We start from the raw sequence: 17,910 nt of genomic DNA, 5'->3' as shown, positions 1-17,910 counted from the left end.
CAAATGTAATCCTAAACTATACAGAGCCCAATTCTGCCACTATTATTTACTGTTAGTACCTTAATCCATAGGAGTAGTCTCACTGAAATCCACAGGACTACTTAAGGTGAGTAAAGATGGGGCAAATCACACCCACAGTGTTTACATTGTTCTCTGAACAGAACAGCAGCCATAGTGGGTCAGACCAATGGTCCATCTAGCCAGTATCCTGTCTTCTGACAGCAGACAATGCCAGAGGGAATGAACAGAACAAGTAATCATCAAGTGACCCATACCCTGTCACCTATTCCCAGCTTCTGGAAAACAAAGGCTTGGGCACTTCAGAGCATAGTTTCACATCCCTGTCCAGGCTGGCCAATAGCCATTGATGGATCTATCCTCCATGAACTTATCTAGTTCTTTTTTGAACCCTGTTATAGTCTTGGCCTTCACAACCTCCCCGGCAGAGAGTTCCACAGATTGTGCGTTGTATGAAGAAATGCTTCCTTTTGTTTTAAGCCTTCTGCCTATTTATTTCATTTGGTGGCCCCTAGTTCTTGTGTTATGAGAGGGAGTAAATAACAGTTACTTATTTACTTTTTCCACGCCAGTCATGATTTCATGGACCTCTATCATGTACCCCTTAGTTGTTTCTTTTCCATGCTGAAGAGTCCCAGTCTTATTAATCTCTCTTCCTATGGAAGCTTTTTGTTGTTAATTTTTGTTGCCCTTTTCTGAACCTTTTCCAATATATCTTTTTTGAGATAGGGCAAACACATGTGCACACAGTATTCAAGATGTGGGCATACCATGGATTTATATAGAGACAATATGATATTTTCTGTCTTCTTATTGGTCCCTTTCTCAATGATTCCCAACATTGTTAACTTTTTTGACTGCCGCTGCACATTGAGTGGATGTTTTCAGAGAACTATCCATAATAATTCAAAGATCTCTTTCTTGAGTGTTAACAGCTAATTAAGACCCCATCATTGCATATGTCTAGGTGGGATTATGTTTTCCAATGTGCATTACTTTGCATTTATCAACATCAAATTTCATCTGCCACTTTGTTGCCCAGTGACTCAGTTTTGTGAGATCCTTCAAACTCTTCACAGTCTGCTTTGGACTTACCAACATTGGCCATTCTGTCACAATAGTTATGGTGGGTCTCAGGCTTTTCTTGGCAGGAGGCTAAGACACAACCCCTTTCCCCTGCTCTTGGGGGACCAAGGACCTCATAGACTCATAGACTCATAGGTCAGAAGGGACCAATCTGATCATCTAGTCTGACCTCCTGCACAAGGCAGGCCACAGAACCCCACCCATCCAATTTTATAACAACCCCTATCCCAGGACCGAGTTATTGAAATCCTCAAAAATGGTTTGAAGACCTCAAGCTGCAGACACACCACCAGCAAGCGACCCGTGCCCCACGCTGCAGGGGAAGGCGAAAAACCTCCAGGGCACCTGCCAATCCGCCCTGGAGGAAAATTCCTTCCCGACCCCAGGAAGGTAATAGAGGAAGGAAGCAGGGGAGGAGGGGGTCTGATTTTGCTCCTCACTCTGAGCCCAAGACCCAGCCCCTCTCAACCCCTGCAGCTTTCTTACCCTCTTCCCCTGTGGGTAGGGTTACCCTCAGTCCTTGATGCTGGGACAGGATCTCCCTTTCTTCAGTTTTCTGTTTTTTCAAGTCTTCACAACACCCTCCCCCCTACAAACTCTAGGTCTCTCTCCTTCTTCACACACCCTGACTGCCTGAAGCAGGGGTTTTATTAGGTTCCTGACGGGGCCTTAATTGACTGCAGGTGCTCCAATTAACCTGTAGCAACTCTCCCTAGTCTACAGGGAACCATACCTTAATTAGCCTAGGGCTAATATATCTCCCCTCTTCCACTCTCTCACTGCTTCCTGACCCTCCTATATCATAGTATCTTGAGTAGTTTTGTATTATCTGCAAATTTTGCCCCTTGCTGTTTATGCCTTTTTCCAGATCATTTATGAATATGTTGAACAGTATTTTCCCCAGTACAGACCCCTGGGAGACACCACCATTTACTTCTCTCCATTCTGAATACTGACCATTTATTCCTACCCTTTGTTTCCTATCCTTTAAGTACTGATCCATGAGAGGACGTCCCCCTCTTATCCCGTGACAGCTTACTTTGCTTAAGAGCTTGTCAAAAGCTTTCTGAAAAGCTAAGTACTCTCTATCCACTGGCTCACCCCTGTTCACATGCTTGTTGACCCCCCACGCCCAAAAGAATTCTAGTAGATTGGTGAGGCATGATTTCCTTTTACAAAAACCATATTGACTCTTCCCCAACAAACGGTGTTCATCTATGTTGTGTGATAATTCTGTTCTTTACTATAGTTTTCCAATATAGTTTTCTGATCAACAGATTAACTTGCCTTCAGACTCTGTTCTTCTGCATTCTGTTTAAGGTCATTCTGTGAGAAGAAATGTTTTCTCTTCAGCGGACACTGTTGTTCCATTTTCTGCTTAATGTCTCTATATGAAGTGGCTGACTTGTTTTTTATATACATTTGTATGCTGCTTCATGTGATTTTAGCACACACCTGTTCTGCTTTTCATTTGGTAGGGAGGCAGGATGTTTTTACATGTATTGAAAGAGATTTCCAAACAGTGTCTTATAATACAGGTAAAATATGTTCATCAGAACTGCCATGGGTAATTCTGTCTTGGAGCAGATGAAGCTGATATTTGCACTGTATGAAATGAATGGAATCTTGTCTTACATAGAAGCACATGCACACAGAATGCAGTGAATTGACTATTTTAAATAAGGAAATTAAAGACTAAGGTATAGCACATTTAATCTAAATAGCAACCTCTAATGAATATGGTGGGTACTCACTGGGGTGGAAGGAGGGACCAACAGTTATTACTTGGTAAAAGCCAAATTACCCCTTGTCATAAACAGATAAGAAAAGTTGATAGAACAGAAGTGCTTCATATCTCTTTGCCTGGAAAGGGTTAACAAGAGCAGTAAGCCTGGCTGTCACCTGACTAGAGGACCAATCAGAGGACAGGATACTTTCAAATCTTGAGGGAGGGAAGTTTTTGTGTGTGCAGTTAGATTTTGGTGGCTGTTCACTCTGGGAGCTCAGAGGGAGCAGATGTGCAACCAGGTTTCTCTCCAATCTCTCTGATACAGGCTCTTATAAGTTCAGACTAGTGAGTACTAGGTAGATAAGGTGAGTTAGGCTTATGTTTGTTTTCTTTATTTGCAAATGTGTATTTGGCTGGAAGGAGTTCAAATTGGTATTTTGCTGAAAAGATTTTTATTTGTACTTGTATACTTAGGCTGGGAGGGTGTTCCCAGTGTCTATAGCTGAAAGACCCTGTAACATATTCCATTTTTTTAAAATTTACAAAGATAATTTTTACTGTTTTTTCTTCTTTAATTAAAAGCTTTTCTTGTTTAAGAACCTGATTGTTTTTTTTATACTGGTGAGACCGCAGGGGATGGGGTCTGGATTCACCAGGGAATTGGTGGGGAGAAAGGAGGGAAGAGGGAGAGAGAGGCTGATTTCTCTCTGTGCCAGGATTACTTTCTCTCAGGAAGAGTCTGGGAGGGGGAAAGAGAAGGAGGGAGGAAGGTGAATAGTCCTCTCTGTTTTGTGATTCAAGGAGTTTGAATCACACAGTGATCTTCCAGGGTAACCCAAGGAGGGGAAGCCTGGGAGAGGCAACGGTGAGGGAAAGGGTTTACTTTCCTTGTGTTAAGATCCAGAGGGTCTGGGTCTTGGGGGTCCCCGGGCAAAGTTTTATGGGGACCAGAGTGTACCAGGCACTGAAATTCCTGGTTGGTAGCTGGTAATTGAGCTTAGAGGAATTCATGCTGGTACCCCATCTTTTGGACGCTAAGGTTCAGCGTGGGGGATTATACCATGACACCCCTGTGTAAAGATACTATTTATGTGTTCAAACCCACATGATGCTGATCAGCCTGTATTTGTATTGAAGGCAAAGGGAGTTGAGGATGCTAGTCTCTCACAGGAGAGACCGAATGCTAGGAATACTATACAGCACAGTTTTTCCTGTTGGCTGTGAAAATATCAGTACATCCATGCTATATACATGTATACACCGCAGAAAAAAATACTTGAGCAGAAAAAGTGACTGACAAAAGTGAAAGTTTTACCCCAAGAATGACAAGTTCAAGAGAAATTTGGAATGGTTCCAAAATTTGCATGGCTAATTAGTGATGCACTTAAGCAACTAGATCTGTCCCAGCTACTTTCTGAAGCTGAAACTAAAGAATAAAATCCTGGTTTCCTGTGGTATTTTCCAACTTCAGAGTCCTTGGATCTGGAATTTCAAGATGCATTTTAAAACAAGAAGGGGCTCGAGGGTCTAAGGTGTAATGAAATATTATTAGAAAATTGTAATGGGACTTTTTTTAGCATTTCATGATCCCCCACATCTCAGGATTGCATTGTTTAGTTTGCATTACTCCTTAGTGTGTGTACACTCCCATCCATGCTATTGTATAATGTTATTGGATTGAAAAGGTGCTTGTTAAAACAAGTAAATAAACCAATGTCAATATCACATCCTCCATTAACATTGGTCAGCAGTTGTAAGGAGAGAAGATAATTTATATGCATATTTTACAGCCAAAATATCTTCTTTTTTCATTATGTGTTCATCTGCTCACCTTCATTTCTAAATTATTAGCATAACTTTCCGAGGTAGAGCGGACGCCACCAATCTCTTTCTCTAGCCTCTGTATCTCGTGCCTGATGATATTTATGTCTCCAGATAGCTTTGCAATGCTCGCATCACATCTAGAATCAAAAAAGAGGTTAACTACAAAATATGAAGAGTATCAATAGTAGAATAATAATGTTATTTTTGCAGTTGAAGACAATTGCTAGCCTCAACATGCCACAATTCAATTGCCCATGTCCCCTGATAGCATCCTGACTGGTGGCAGGATAGGCTGGGCTAGACAAACATTAATACAATAACCCTGATACCAGCCCTGCTTCCAGTGCTGGTTGTCTAGGGAAATAATTTCTTTTTTGCAATAATTGAAGTTAACCGAAGTTGAAGGCAGTCAGCATTTGCCCTTAATTTGCAACTGTGAAGCACAGGGCTGATATGCTGAACATCTCTTGTAAACTACAGAACTTCAATTGATGCAATGGAAACAGAGGAAGCTCTACAACATGTAGAACTGGGTCCTTTGTGTTTTATACAATGAAATAATCCAACAATTATAGAGATAAATGAGTTCTAAAATGTATGCCCATGGGCTAATTTGGAGTCCAGGTGCAGCTGTGTTTGCATTAGAAACAAATGCCTAGGAACAGATTTGATACATTGCTGCAACTGATGTTCTAGCTTGTGACTCTAGTGTACTTAGGTTGGAAGCAGATGCTAAGGAAGAGCAGTTTTAGTGCTGTTACCAACAGAAGTATACTGGTTTATAAGCAGTTTGTCACCATCTATTTTAACTCTCCCAGCTGCATTCACCAAAATCTGTGTGGTGATTCAAAATGGGCAAATTATTTGACAACAACATTTGTTGAATAAAGGAATGACTGAATAATATTTAACCAACTTTACTTTTAAAGCAGTTTAAAGTGCTGTTTGTCTTTCTAGAATCTATTATTTAATACAAGTTTGGCATTCTGTTAAGATGTTCAGATGGAGTCACATCTACCACTTCTGTGCACATCTTTCAGCGTGAGAGAATTGGCCAATGCACCTGCATAACGGCCTGGAGAGAACCACACCACACTCTGCTCCACAGCATAAAAGGGAAGCAGAATGTTCCTGCACCACATCTTCACAGGTGGTGCCCTCCGTTGTGCAGAATATTCATGCTGGTTTCACTGCTGTAGAGCACTTCCACAACCTCTCTGTAGGCTGCAGCAGCTGGCCCTATAGGAGGATTTTTCTATTCAAATGCTAGAAGTACTTATAATAAGATAGTTGAAATAGAACTTTTAAGGACACTACATACTATGCAATGTAATATTAATATTGTTATAAAAGTTGAGTAAGGAAATCAACTACATTTTAAATGTTTGAATAAACTATTTTCCTAAGGACTAGACAGAGTAAAACAGGAGAAGGAGCATCAACATTGTTGCTAGATAAAAGTCTGAAAAGAGATTTTGCTGGATGTGATTGAAAGTGTTTAAATAAAAGATGACAGTAAAGCTACTCCGATGATTCTTGGATATTGTGATAGACCTCCAGAGCATTTAGATAAAGTGGAACAGGACATGTCATTGTAGATAATACAGACCTTGTAAGTAGGCTAGAACTTTGATCAAAAGGGATTATTGATTTGGAGAACAATTACATAATAACCAAGAAGGTGAACATATGTCTAGAGAGACAGCAGGATTACTTTCTTACACAGCTTGTTGAATTGTTTATTTGGTCAGCAGCTTTTTTGGCCCAAACCCTGGGAAACAAGCCAAGAATAATATGAAGTACAAAGCATCTACAATCTAGAGATTATGGAATTATTTGTTGTAAATGGCTTGTGAGGGCAAGAGCTACTGGAAAAAACTCTAGGCAGGGTGAGTCAAATTTATATCTGGTGTAAGTACACACAACTCTGTAGAAGTTGAGAGAGCTGCTCCTGTTTATAAATTGGTCCAATAACTTTTAAAATGTTGATTTTTCTGGCATGCAGAAGGCAAAGTCAGTTTTAATTCTGTTCTGTAATGTGCAGGACAGATGTCATAAGCAGATTGTTAAGGGTTAATGTCTCTTGTACCTGTAAAGGGTTACAAGCAGGGAACTGGACACCTGACCAGAAGACCAATCAGAAGACAAGATACTTTTAAATTTGGGCAGAGGGAAACTTTTGTGTGTGTTCTTTGTGTGTTGTGTGTTCTTCTCTCGGAGGGTCTGAGAGAGACCAGACATTACTACAGGCTCTCTAAGTTTCTTTTCATATAGTAAGTAAAAACAGGCTGTTTAGGCTTTTTGATTGTTTTTACTCTATTTGCAATTGTGGATCTGGCTGGTTAACTTTTATATGTGTAGTTGCTGGGAATATTCTGATTTGTATTGGTACTGAGGGGAAAGTCTCTTTCTGGTGTCTGTAAGCTATAGGACCATGTAAGATTTACATCTTGAAGTTAGAGATAATTCTTTACTTTTTCCTTCCTTTTATTAAAAGATTTCTTTTTTTTTTTTGAGAACCTGATTGATTTTTTCTTCCTTGTTTCCCTTGTGTTATTCCAGGGGATTGGGATACTCACCGGGACAGGTGTGGGGGAGACGGGAGGGGGAGAGATAGAATCTCTCTTTGTTTTCCTTGAATCTGTTTGCCTCTTGGTGGAAGGGAAGGGAGATGCTTCTCTGTATGGTGATTTAGAGGTTAGATCAGTATCTCTCAGGATAGCCCAGGGAGGGAAATTCTGAGAGGGGGAAGGTGAGGGGAATGGTTTATTTCTCCTTGTTTTAAGAACCCAAGGGATCTGGGTTCTTGGGGTCCCCAGGGAAGGTTGGGGAGGTCAGAGTGCCCCAAAACACTATATTTTTGGGTGGTGGCAGTGCTATCAGATCTAAGCTGGTAATTAAGCTTAGAGGATTCAGGTGCTAGTATCTCATTTTCTGAACTCTAAGGTTCAGATCTGAGAAGGAATGCTATGATAACAGAGTTCTAAAAGAGTCAGACCATCAGGGAGAGAGCATCTATATACAACTGACATTAAACCTGGCAAAAGATAAAAGGTCATGCAAATCCCAGCCTGCATAACTATTAATATTACAAGAGAGCCTATGAAAGTTAGGCACTCAGCTTCCATTTGCCTGTTAACTCCATCAGACTCCTTTTTAAAATCCCAACTCTAAGCAATAAGTAGGCTTTTGAAAAATGTAAACAACATGAGAAAGATGAGGAATGAGGGCTCTGGATCAATAAGAAGAAATAATTTAAATTATAACAAGCCAAACAAAATAACCTAAACATCAGATGCAGAGAATGCTTAATGCAGGATGTTAAAAGTACAGTCACAGCAGACGAAGGACCTGATTTTCATAATTGGGTAAATACAGCTTTGTTTGCATAACTGGTGGCTAGAGCTCTGGACTGGGACCCATGAGACATGTTCTATTTCTGGCTTTGCTAGTGGGCTACTGGGTGGTCTTGGGCAAGTCACTACACCTCTCAATGCCTTAGTTTTCCCATCTATAAAAAGGGGATACTGAGTCCTCCTTTCTAAAGCACTTTGAAATTGACAGAGGAAAAGTTCTCTATAGGAACTAGATAGCATTATTAGCAAGATTACGTATGCAAATGACCAAATAGATCTCTATGGTATTGTTTATGGATGCAGTTATTCTGGCTGCACACACAATCGCATAATAATTATATGTGGAAAATATGTGTGTGCATTTTTGTGTACATACGCATGAAGATTCAGGCCTGAAGGCATATTATAGAAAGGAAAATTGCATCACTAAAAAGCTTGTATGCAACTGGAGCAAGGGGATAACGAAACAGGAAACTGTTTAACATATTGATCTAATTGTTCATAAAAGAGGAAGACAAGAGCTGCCTAAGGTGAGGTTCCTGTTTCCTGGTCAGATAGGGAGGGGCAAGATAGAGTGCAGAGTGCAATGGAAGAGACCTAGACACCATAATTCCATGAGATTTAAATAAATTTGCATATGAATAAGTAAAATGATATATTTAGGCATTTCATTATTGACATAAATGTAGCGCCAAAGTTTCCTACTGCATCCTGAAGGACCTCAGTTTTACAATTATAGGGAGTTCAATGAAAGGAGCAGTTTCTTTTATACCATTATATCTAGCCAAGGTTTCAAAAAATTCTGAAGCACCTAGTAACTGTTTCTCATTCTTTAAACTTCATTCATGGCTTGTAATAATCTGATAAAGTTCTGGACTTTTCTGATTTCCATTGCTTTGTGATTCAGAGAACTGTGCAAGAAAAAAGAATAGGCAGAATTTTTAACCTTCAGAACTAAGTGCAAATTCCATCTCCTTGTTCAGTCTACTGCTGGTGGAGTGAGGAGAGTACTTTTACATTTATGGGAGGTCTCTCTTTTTGTTTACATTTGTCAGCTTGTTTTGTATTGTTGCAACATACGTCCATGTGCCCAATTGTGGTTGGGCTCATTTTAAAAATCAGAAAATTAGTAAATATATAATTTTCTGAGAGCAAACATAGAATGGGAACACAACAATTAACTGAGATGTTGGAGGTGGGCTTTCCCTGTTATTCAGAAATGCATATAGAACTTTCAAGAATTATTTGCTAACCCATTAGCTGATAGTGGGACACTTCTACACCATATCGAGGGAGAAAATTCAAATCTTGTATTTTTTGATCATTCTCTCTGGAGTAAACAAAAGATATATTATGGAGGTGATCATTTGGGGAAGAGGTGGAGTGAAAAGAAAGGAGGACATGGTTTGAATGACAAGCTCCAATGTACACTAGCATGCTTTATATGATGGACCATAGAAGGATGAATTACTGTAGCTAATGGACAGAGAGCCAGGGTTCATTAATGTCCATTTCAGCCCAAATAGTTTTGTGCTAAGGGAAACTAAGCTACAAATTCAGTAGGAACCTATAATTATGGGTAGGTGATTCACACTTCTGTTTAACAAAATAGTAAATTACCTAACTATGCAAATTTGCCTCCACCCACTTCGGTTTATGAAATTACCAGTTTGAATGCTGATTCTTCTTCCTTTTATGTCTGATGTAAATGTAGAGTAACAACTATTATATTATATTTAAAGGTTAAGGCAGATATTTGCATCTGGAGTAGCAGAGTGTATTGCTGTGATGCCTCCTTTATATTTGTGAATCGGACTTTGAGTTGTTTTATGTTCCATGGTCTGTTCTGGGTGACCACGGTCGCACACGGCACAGTCTTTAATTTTCCATTTGAGCAGCAAGTACCGTATCTGCATCTGCTATGATTTGTGCGGATATGGTTTAGGGTTGCCCAGGAGCTTTGTGGGAGAGCAAAGCCAGAGATCTTCTGCATCGTGTCTTTCACAAGGTGTTTATTTGTGACTTCTTGAACGCTGACTAATATAGAGGTACTAAATTGCATTTTTTTCTTACAGTGGAGAGCAAAGAATTGTGACATATCAAAGTACTATTCAGGATTATAACGGTACTCAGTTTTTTCAGTACTGGGTCATTTCCCAACACTGCAGGTAAAGTGCTCAGTTAAGGTTCAGCATTTCCAGAGGGAAACTAGTAATAAACAAAATGAAAGTGCTTATGATGTGGAAATCATATAATTGTACCGCACCTTAGCCTAACAGCAATTATTCATACATAACTCCATTAAAAATTGACTGTTTAATTGCAGCTAGTAAAGGCATCCTTGGTGCTGTAACATTCATAAGTTTTGCTGAGGTTAGGAGACTTGCCCTTCTCTCTCTTTAAAACTACATGAGATCCTTGGAGTCAGTTTCTAGAACAGTACTGGTAGTGATTTAGGCCCCAGATATGTTCTGTCATTGTATATGAGCAACCATGTTTCATTTTCAGCTGTTTTCTGCAGTTCCTTTCATTCCTGTGCAGAGGGGTTAGCCCACTAGGGGTTAGCTAGTGTCAGAATGTTCTTGTTGTGACATCACAAAAATTGCCATGGGAGTGACTATTGCAGCCTCGCAGAATAGGTTAGGATATCAATGCATGGATAAGGCAGGAAGAGGAAGATGGGGCTGATTGAAAGGAAGAAAATGCTTATTTACATATAAATATCCTAGGGGGTGGTGTTGAATTGTACTCTCCCACATGTATAGCTTTGCAAGGGTAAGATTTAGGTGGAAATTCCTTCATGTCAAAGCCCACAGAGTTTTCAAAGGTGACAGTGCTTGCCATGGCACCTCTGGGGGTGATCAAACACCATTGTGGGCATAGGAGTGTGGAACGCTGTAAGGGATCCCAGAGATCCTACTGAGAGAGCAAACCCATGAGTCTGTGAGGAAGGGAGATGAAGTTGAAACCCTGCAGCAGGCTAACAGTGAAGCTACTGAAGCTATTCTACCGACCCATCCAGTGCAGAAAAAGTCAAGCAAATTGTCCCACATTCAGCAATAGTCTAAAGGTGGCAGCCCTCATATTGGCCAAGGTGCAAAAGGAAAAATGTGCACTGGGAGGTCACAGGGCAAGGCGTGATTAATTAGACACTACTAGAAAATCTCAGCAGTTACTCAGTGAGCATGCTCACAAATGATTTTTCAGTTGCTTACAACTGTATTAGAGAGACAAGGTGAGTGAGGTAATCACTTTTATTGGACCAGTTTCTGTTGGTAAAAGAGAGAAGCTTTGGAGCTACTCAGAGCTGTTATTCAGATCTGGGAAAGGTGCTCAGAGCTAAATATAAGGTGGAACAGATTGGTTACACACATTCTGAGAGACCATTCACGGTGAAGTGGCCTGTCAGTACCTCTCCAGTCATAGTACAAAAAAGGGGGTTAATGGGTTACAGATTGTTGTAATAAGTCATAAATCCATTGCCTTCATTAAAACCATGATTGTTAGTGTCTAGCAAGCTATGATTTTAAGCTCCCAGACTTATCTTTTGAAGGTTTTGCGCGGGTTTCCTTTGAAAACAAGGTATGAACTGCAGTGATAAGCTACATTGCAAGTGCAGCTGTGGATGTACACTTCAATGGGCGCTATTCACACACTAGGTCTCAACTTCAGCTGTTTTGAGCTATTTGTGTGAAAAAAGTGTGCAAATATTTTTTTACAATGTTACAAGTATGCTTTCCTCAGCCTTGCTTAACACATATGGCTGCACGGATTTCCCCCTAAGTTTAAAAAAACAACAAAACAAAAATTCATCTTTAGGCTGAGTACAACACGGAAAATTTCAACCCAAAGTGAAATTTTAGGACAGTTCTGAGCAACTGAAAAATGGGGTTTTGCAACCCTCTGCTTATCAAGTGACTAATATAATTGGCCAGAATCTCAGCTGGTGTAAATTGGCATAACTCCCTGGACTATAATAGAAATGCGTTGATTTACACTAATAGAGAATCTGGCCCAACACATATAATGAAAATAGGTTTCCAGCACTGCCAAGCTGGAAATTTGGCTCCCTCAGGGTCGAATACTTCACTCCAAAGGCTGGGAGCCCCAAGTACTAGCAATCTACTGCAGTTCTATCCCTGGCGAGGGAGTGAGGAAAGAGTGGTGGAGAAGAGGGAGGATTGCAGATGTATGGAATACAGAATTCCTTGGAGCTAATTGGGACACGTTTGCTGTCAGGCCTGGTGAATGGCTAGTGGATCCATCTCTATACAATTAACTTTGTGACCATTCCCCTTCTGGAAGGGGTATGATCCTTCCCTGGGAGTTGCTACAGCCCTAGAAGTACAGTAGATTATTAGAGTTTAAAGCTAGAAGGGGGGTATTAGATCACCTAGTCTCAACTCCTGTATATCACAGGGGCTGTCCACAATTTATTTAACACTGTTTTTTCAAGACTATGCCCTTGTAACTGAAAAAACACATAGAATTAAGGAGCCACCCTGTAATATGTCACATAATTCATGGACAGCCCCACAGACCATTACATTTCACCTAGTTATCCCTACATTGAGCCCAGTAATTTGTGTTTGATTAACACATGACTTCCAGAAAAGCAGCCAGTCTTGATACGAAGACATCAAGAGATGGAGAATCCATCACTTCCTTTGGTAGTTTGTTCCAGTAGTTAATCACTCTCATTGTTAAAATTTTGTATCTAACTTAAATTTGTCTAGCTTCAGAGTCCAAGCATTGGATCTTGTTAGGCCTTTTTCCATTAGATTAAAGAGCCCTTTAGGACCAGTATTTTCTCCTCATGAAGGTACTTATACACTGCGATCAAGTCACCTCTCAAACTTTTTTTGATAAACTAAACAGACTGAGATCTTTATGTCTCTGACTGGAAGACATTTTCTGCAGACCTTGAATCATTTTTGCATCTCTTTTCTGGGCCCTCTCCAATTTTTCAACATTCTTTTTAAAATGTGGACACCAGTATTCTTTTATTGGTCTCACCAATGCCAAATACACAGGTAAAATTACTTCCTTATTCGTACTCACTACTTCCCAGTCTACACATTCAAGAATCACATTAGTTCTTCTTGCCACAGCATTGCACTAAGGACACATGTTTAATTGCTTGTCCACTGTGACCCTTAAATCCTTTTCACAGACACTGCTTTCCACAATACAGCTCGTTCATCCTGTAGGCATGGCCTGCATTCATTGTTCCTAGATGTATAACTGCCTTGGGCTGCACGTTTTACATTTTGTTTGAATAAGACTACAATACCAAGCAGGGCCAGTGCAAGGATGTTTCGTGCCCTAGGCAAAACTTCCACCTTGCGCCCTCCCCCATCCCCGAGCCTCCGCCCTGAGGCACCCCTCCCCCCATGGCAGTGCCCCCTCTCCGCCCTGAGGTGCCCACCATGCAGCAGCTACCCACCCCCACCCTCCACCCTGAGGCACCCCCCCGCCCCAGCTCATCCCTGCTCCGCCTCCACCCCGAGCACGCCATTGCTGCTTCACTTCTCCCACCTCCCAGCCTTGCGGCACCTAAGCTGATTGGCGCTCCAAGGCTGGGAGGTGGGAGAAGAGAAGCAGCTCACCCCTGCTCCGCCTCCCCCCCGAGCACGCCATCGCTGTTTCACTTTTCCCGCCTCCCAGGCTTGTGGCGCCAATCAGCTTAGGTGCTGCAAGCCTGGAAGGCGGGAGAAGTGAAGCTGCCACGGTGTGCTCAGGGAGGAGGTGGGACAGGGGTAGGGGTGAGCTGGGGCAGGAAGTTCCCCTGTGTGCTGCCCCCCCTTCCCCTTACTTGCTGAAGGCGGCCCTCCCCGCACTCCCCTGCCCCAGATCCCTCTGCCTAAATGCCGGTGGCTGCCGAAGAAAATGCCGCCTCCCAAATCCTAGCGCCCTAGGCGACCGCCTAGGTCACTTAAATGATTCCACTGGCCCTGATACCAAGTGATCCAGACCACACTATGACTGCACTGTCCTCATCATTATTTACCATTCTACCAATCTTTGTGTCATCTGCAAATTTAATTAGCAGTGATTTTACATTGACTTCCAGACCATTGATAAAAATGTTGAATGGAGTCAGGACTAGAACTGATTTCTTCAGAACCCCACTTGAGACACCCATTCAGTGATGATTCCCCTAGTTTTTGAGATCTGTCCACCAGCCAATGCATTCTCAACGCATTCATCATGTGCTCTATAGATATTGTATAGTGTATTGTATTTTTAAATCAGAATGTTGTGCAGTACTAAGCCAAACACCTTACAAAAGACTAAATACATTACATTTACACAGTTGCCTTCATCAATCAAAACTGTAGTGTCATAGAAGAATAAAATCAGGTTTGTTTGACAAGGCCTGTTTACCATAAAACCATATTGACTGGCATTAATTATATTCCTACTATTTTTTAATTCTTTATCAGATGAATACTATATCCGCTTTTCCTTTCTTTTGACCGGCACTGATATCAGACTGACCAGAATGGACATTCTGCTTGCATTTTTTAATATTGGTACAATACTGGTACCCTTCTGTCTTCTGGAATTCCTCCACTATTCCAGTTTTAGTAAAAATTAACATCAGCAGGCCAGAGAGCTGCTCAGCCAACTCTTTATTAGTTGCAAGTTATCTGGGCAATATTTGCCACAGCATAGCCTGAGGGGAAGAAGTCTAGCTTTCCCTAGCACCCTAAAAATTTCCCCAGCACAACACTCATCTACATATTCCAAAATATTGAATGCACTTTACAGACTACAGCTATCCCTGCATCCACCACTAAAATGCATCCATCTCTGGGGTGGAACACAGTGGTGCTTAGCTGTAGTACAGTAGTGTTGCTGTTCTCAGTTTTAGGAGAGGAAATGAAGAATTCTATGCCATATATAATTGAAACTACAGGGGAATTTGGATGGAGAAAATGTAATTACTCAAGTTGAAATCTAACCAGCACATCAAGGATAATATCTCTAAAATGTTACACGTTTTTGAGGAAGAACTGAGTCTGAAAGATATAGTTATTATTCATTAGCATTATATATTTTACCAGGCTGGATTAATCTGTTCAGCTCCAATACCTGAACCGTGACCCTCTCCCCTGCTCCACCGATGCTCTGCCCCAAGGCCACACCTCCGCTCAGCCTCTTCTCCCTGAGGCCCCGCCTGCGCTCCGCCCTGACGCCCCATTCCCACTTGGCCTCTTCCCCTGAGCCCCTGCCCATTGCTCACATGCTGGGCAAAGGGCGGAGAGGAGTGAGCAGGGGCAGGCTGGGATCAGAGAGGAGCAAGCTCTGGGTGGGGCCTTGGGGGGAAGAGGCTGAGTGGGGCAGAGCCTCCGGAAAGAGCGTGGGCAGAGAAAGGGGCAGTCCTCAGTCTGGATGCCAAGGCCCCTTCTGACATTGACACCATTGTAAACCCGGTACGGTATTTTACTAACAGATTGAACCTGATTCTTATTTACACTAAGAACACTTCATACTGCTCTGGCAGTGTAAAAGGGAGTAAAGTATATTGTCATGGGGGTAAGAAGGAAGGTTCTCTCATAGATTGGTAACTGGTTAAAAGATAGGAAACAAAAGGCAGGTATAAACGGTCAGTTTTCACAATGGAGAGAGGTATATAGTGGTGTCCCCCACTGATCTGTACTGGACCAGTCCTATTCAACATATTCATAAATGATCTGGAAAAAGGAGTAAACAGTGAAGTGGCAAAATTTGCAGATAATACAAAACTACTCAAGATAGTTAAGTCCAAAGCAGACTGCGAAGAGCTACAAAAGGATCTCACAAAACTGAGTGACTGGGCAACAAAATGGAAAATGAAATTCAATGTTGATAAATGCAAAATAATGTGCACATTGGAAAAAATAATCTAGACAACTAGACATATAAAATGATGGGGTCTAAATTAGCTGTTACCACTCAAGAAAGAGATTTTCGAGTCACTGTGGATAGTTCTCTGAAAACAGCCACTCTGTGCAGCAGCAGTCAAAAAAGCAAACAGAATGTTGGGAATCATTAAGAAATGGATATTAAATAATACAGAAAATATCATATTGCCTCTACATAAATCCATGGTCATCCCACAGCTTGCATACTGCATGCAGATGTGTTGCCCCATCTCAAAAAAGATATATTGGAATTGGAAAAGGTTCAGAAAAGGGTAACAAAAATTATTAGGGGTATGGAAAGGCTGACATCTGAGGAGCGATTAATAAGACTGACTTTTCAGCATGGCAAAGAGATGACTAAGGGGGGATATGATAGAGATCTATAAAATCATGACTGGTATGGAGAAAGTAAGGAAGGAAGTGTTAGTTACTCCTTCTCATAACAGAAAAACTAGAGATCACCAAATTAAATTAATAGGCAGCAGGTTTAAAACAAACAAAAGGAAATCTTTTTTTCATACAATGCACAGTCAACCTATGGAACTCCTTGCTAGAGCATGTTGTGAAGGCCAAGACTGGGTTCAAAAAAGAACTAGATAAGTTCATGGAAGATAGGTCCATCAATGCCTGTTAGCCAGGATGAGTAGAGATGGTGTCCCTAGCCTCTGTTTGCCAGAAGCTGGGAATGGGCGACAGGGGATGGATCACTTGATGATTACCTGTTCTGTTCATTTTCTCTGGGGCACCTGGCATTGGCCGCTGTCAGAAGACAGGATACTGGGCTAGATAGACCTGTGGTCTGAACCAGTATGGCCGCTCTTGTGTTCTTATACCCAATTTAAGGCCCCTTTACACACCTAGAGCAGTGAAAATGAGAATCAGGCCCATTATGTTTTACTTACCTGGCCACCCTTCCACGCAAGTCCCCAAATCCATGTAGGTATTTATGGTCCAAACTTTGAACAGCAAAAGTTGTTCCTGATGTAACATTATCTCTTGTTCTTATTTGTTTCTCCAAAACCTATAAATTCATAGTCACATCCTCTTAGCTTGTTTAGTTTACCACTTCATTATTCATTTATTAGTATTTCAGAGCTTAGCAAAAACATCCTTTAAAGAAGGAGTTGTCAAAGTTTTCATTTCAATTTCTACAGCATAGCTGTACTCCTTAATAGTGTCTATCTAAACTACACAAATAAAAACTACATTGCAAGAACATTAAGGTTGCAAAGTCAAGCAATCAAAAGTCAGGAAATCCCAAATGAAGGTTGCCTATGAAAACTTAATTTGCCCCCTTTGGCATATGCATTATGATTCAGTCTATAATTATATGATCACATGCTATTTTTTTCCATAGGAGCCAGGCTGCATTCAAGTGTACAGCATGACCTGTTTTATCCTCATTGTTCAATGTGTGAGCACATACCGTAATTACTATATTATAGTCAAACCCTACTCTGAAGACAGTTATTAATTTTCTCATGTGCTTTTCAAAGGTGTTCCTCATTATAACATCCGAGTGCTTCTCAAATATTAATTTATTTTAAAAACATCCTGTGAGGTAAGGGTGTGGTATCACTTCCATTTTACAGATCGATAACTAAGGCACAGAAAGTTTAAGGTTAAAAAAATGTACTTATTTTGGGTGCTCAAAATTTTGGAATCTAAGATATGGGATAGGAGGCTGAAGAGGATCTTAATGGGAGCAGGAAGAGATCTACTGATTGTCCTTCATGTGACAACAAATTAAACTGCTAGATTTTTGCTGGGCCGCATCAAGGAAGACTACACCAGACCAAGAAAGACACTTAAGGAAATGGGAGCTCAGGTGATTTTCAGTGGAATTCTACCTGTCCCTAGAAGAGGACAATGAAGATGAGACAATATTACGATGGCTTAGGGAGTGGTGCTATAAGGAGGGTTTGGGGATGTTCGACCACTGGGAAGCATTCACAGACAGAGAACTGTTCTCATGAGATAGACTCCA

At 41.1% G+C, this 17,910-nt stretch overlaps 1 protein-coding gene across 1 annotated transcript in view; it reads right to left on the bottom strand.

The window, feature by feature from the left end:
- The window catches only part of FAM81B (family with sequence similarity 81 member B), a 56,146-nt gene that overhangs the window by 16,758 nt on the left and 21,478 nt on the right, over positions 1 to 17,910 (bottom strand). Inside the window, exons 3-4 of the mRNA XM_050943929.1 lie at positions 16,826 to 16,944; positions 4,665 to 4,794 (exon numbers count right to left, since the gene is read on the bottom strand). Coding sequence (XP_050799886.1) covers positions 4,665 to 4,794; positions 16,826 to 16,944 — 249 coding nt within the window. The remainder of the gene's footprint in view (positions 1 to 4,664; positions 4,795 to 16,825; positions 16,945 to 17,910) is intronic.

Source organism: Gopherus flavomarginatus, chromosome 3 (assembly GCF_025201925.1).
Source record: "Gopherus flavomarginatus isolate rGopFla2 chromosome 3, rGopFla2.mat.asm, whole genome shotgun sequence".
Lineage (NCBI taxonomy): Eukaryota > Metazoa > Chordata > Testudines > Testudinidae > Gopherus > Gopherus flavomarginatus.
The sequence above is the reverse complement of the archived record's forward strand: the minus strand, read 5'-3'. Positions and strand labels throughout refer to the sequence as shown.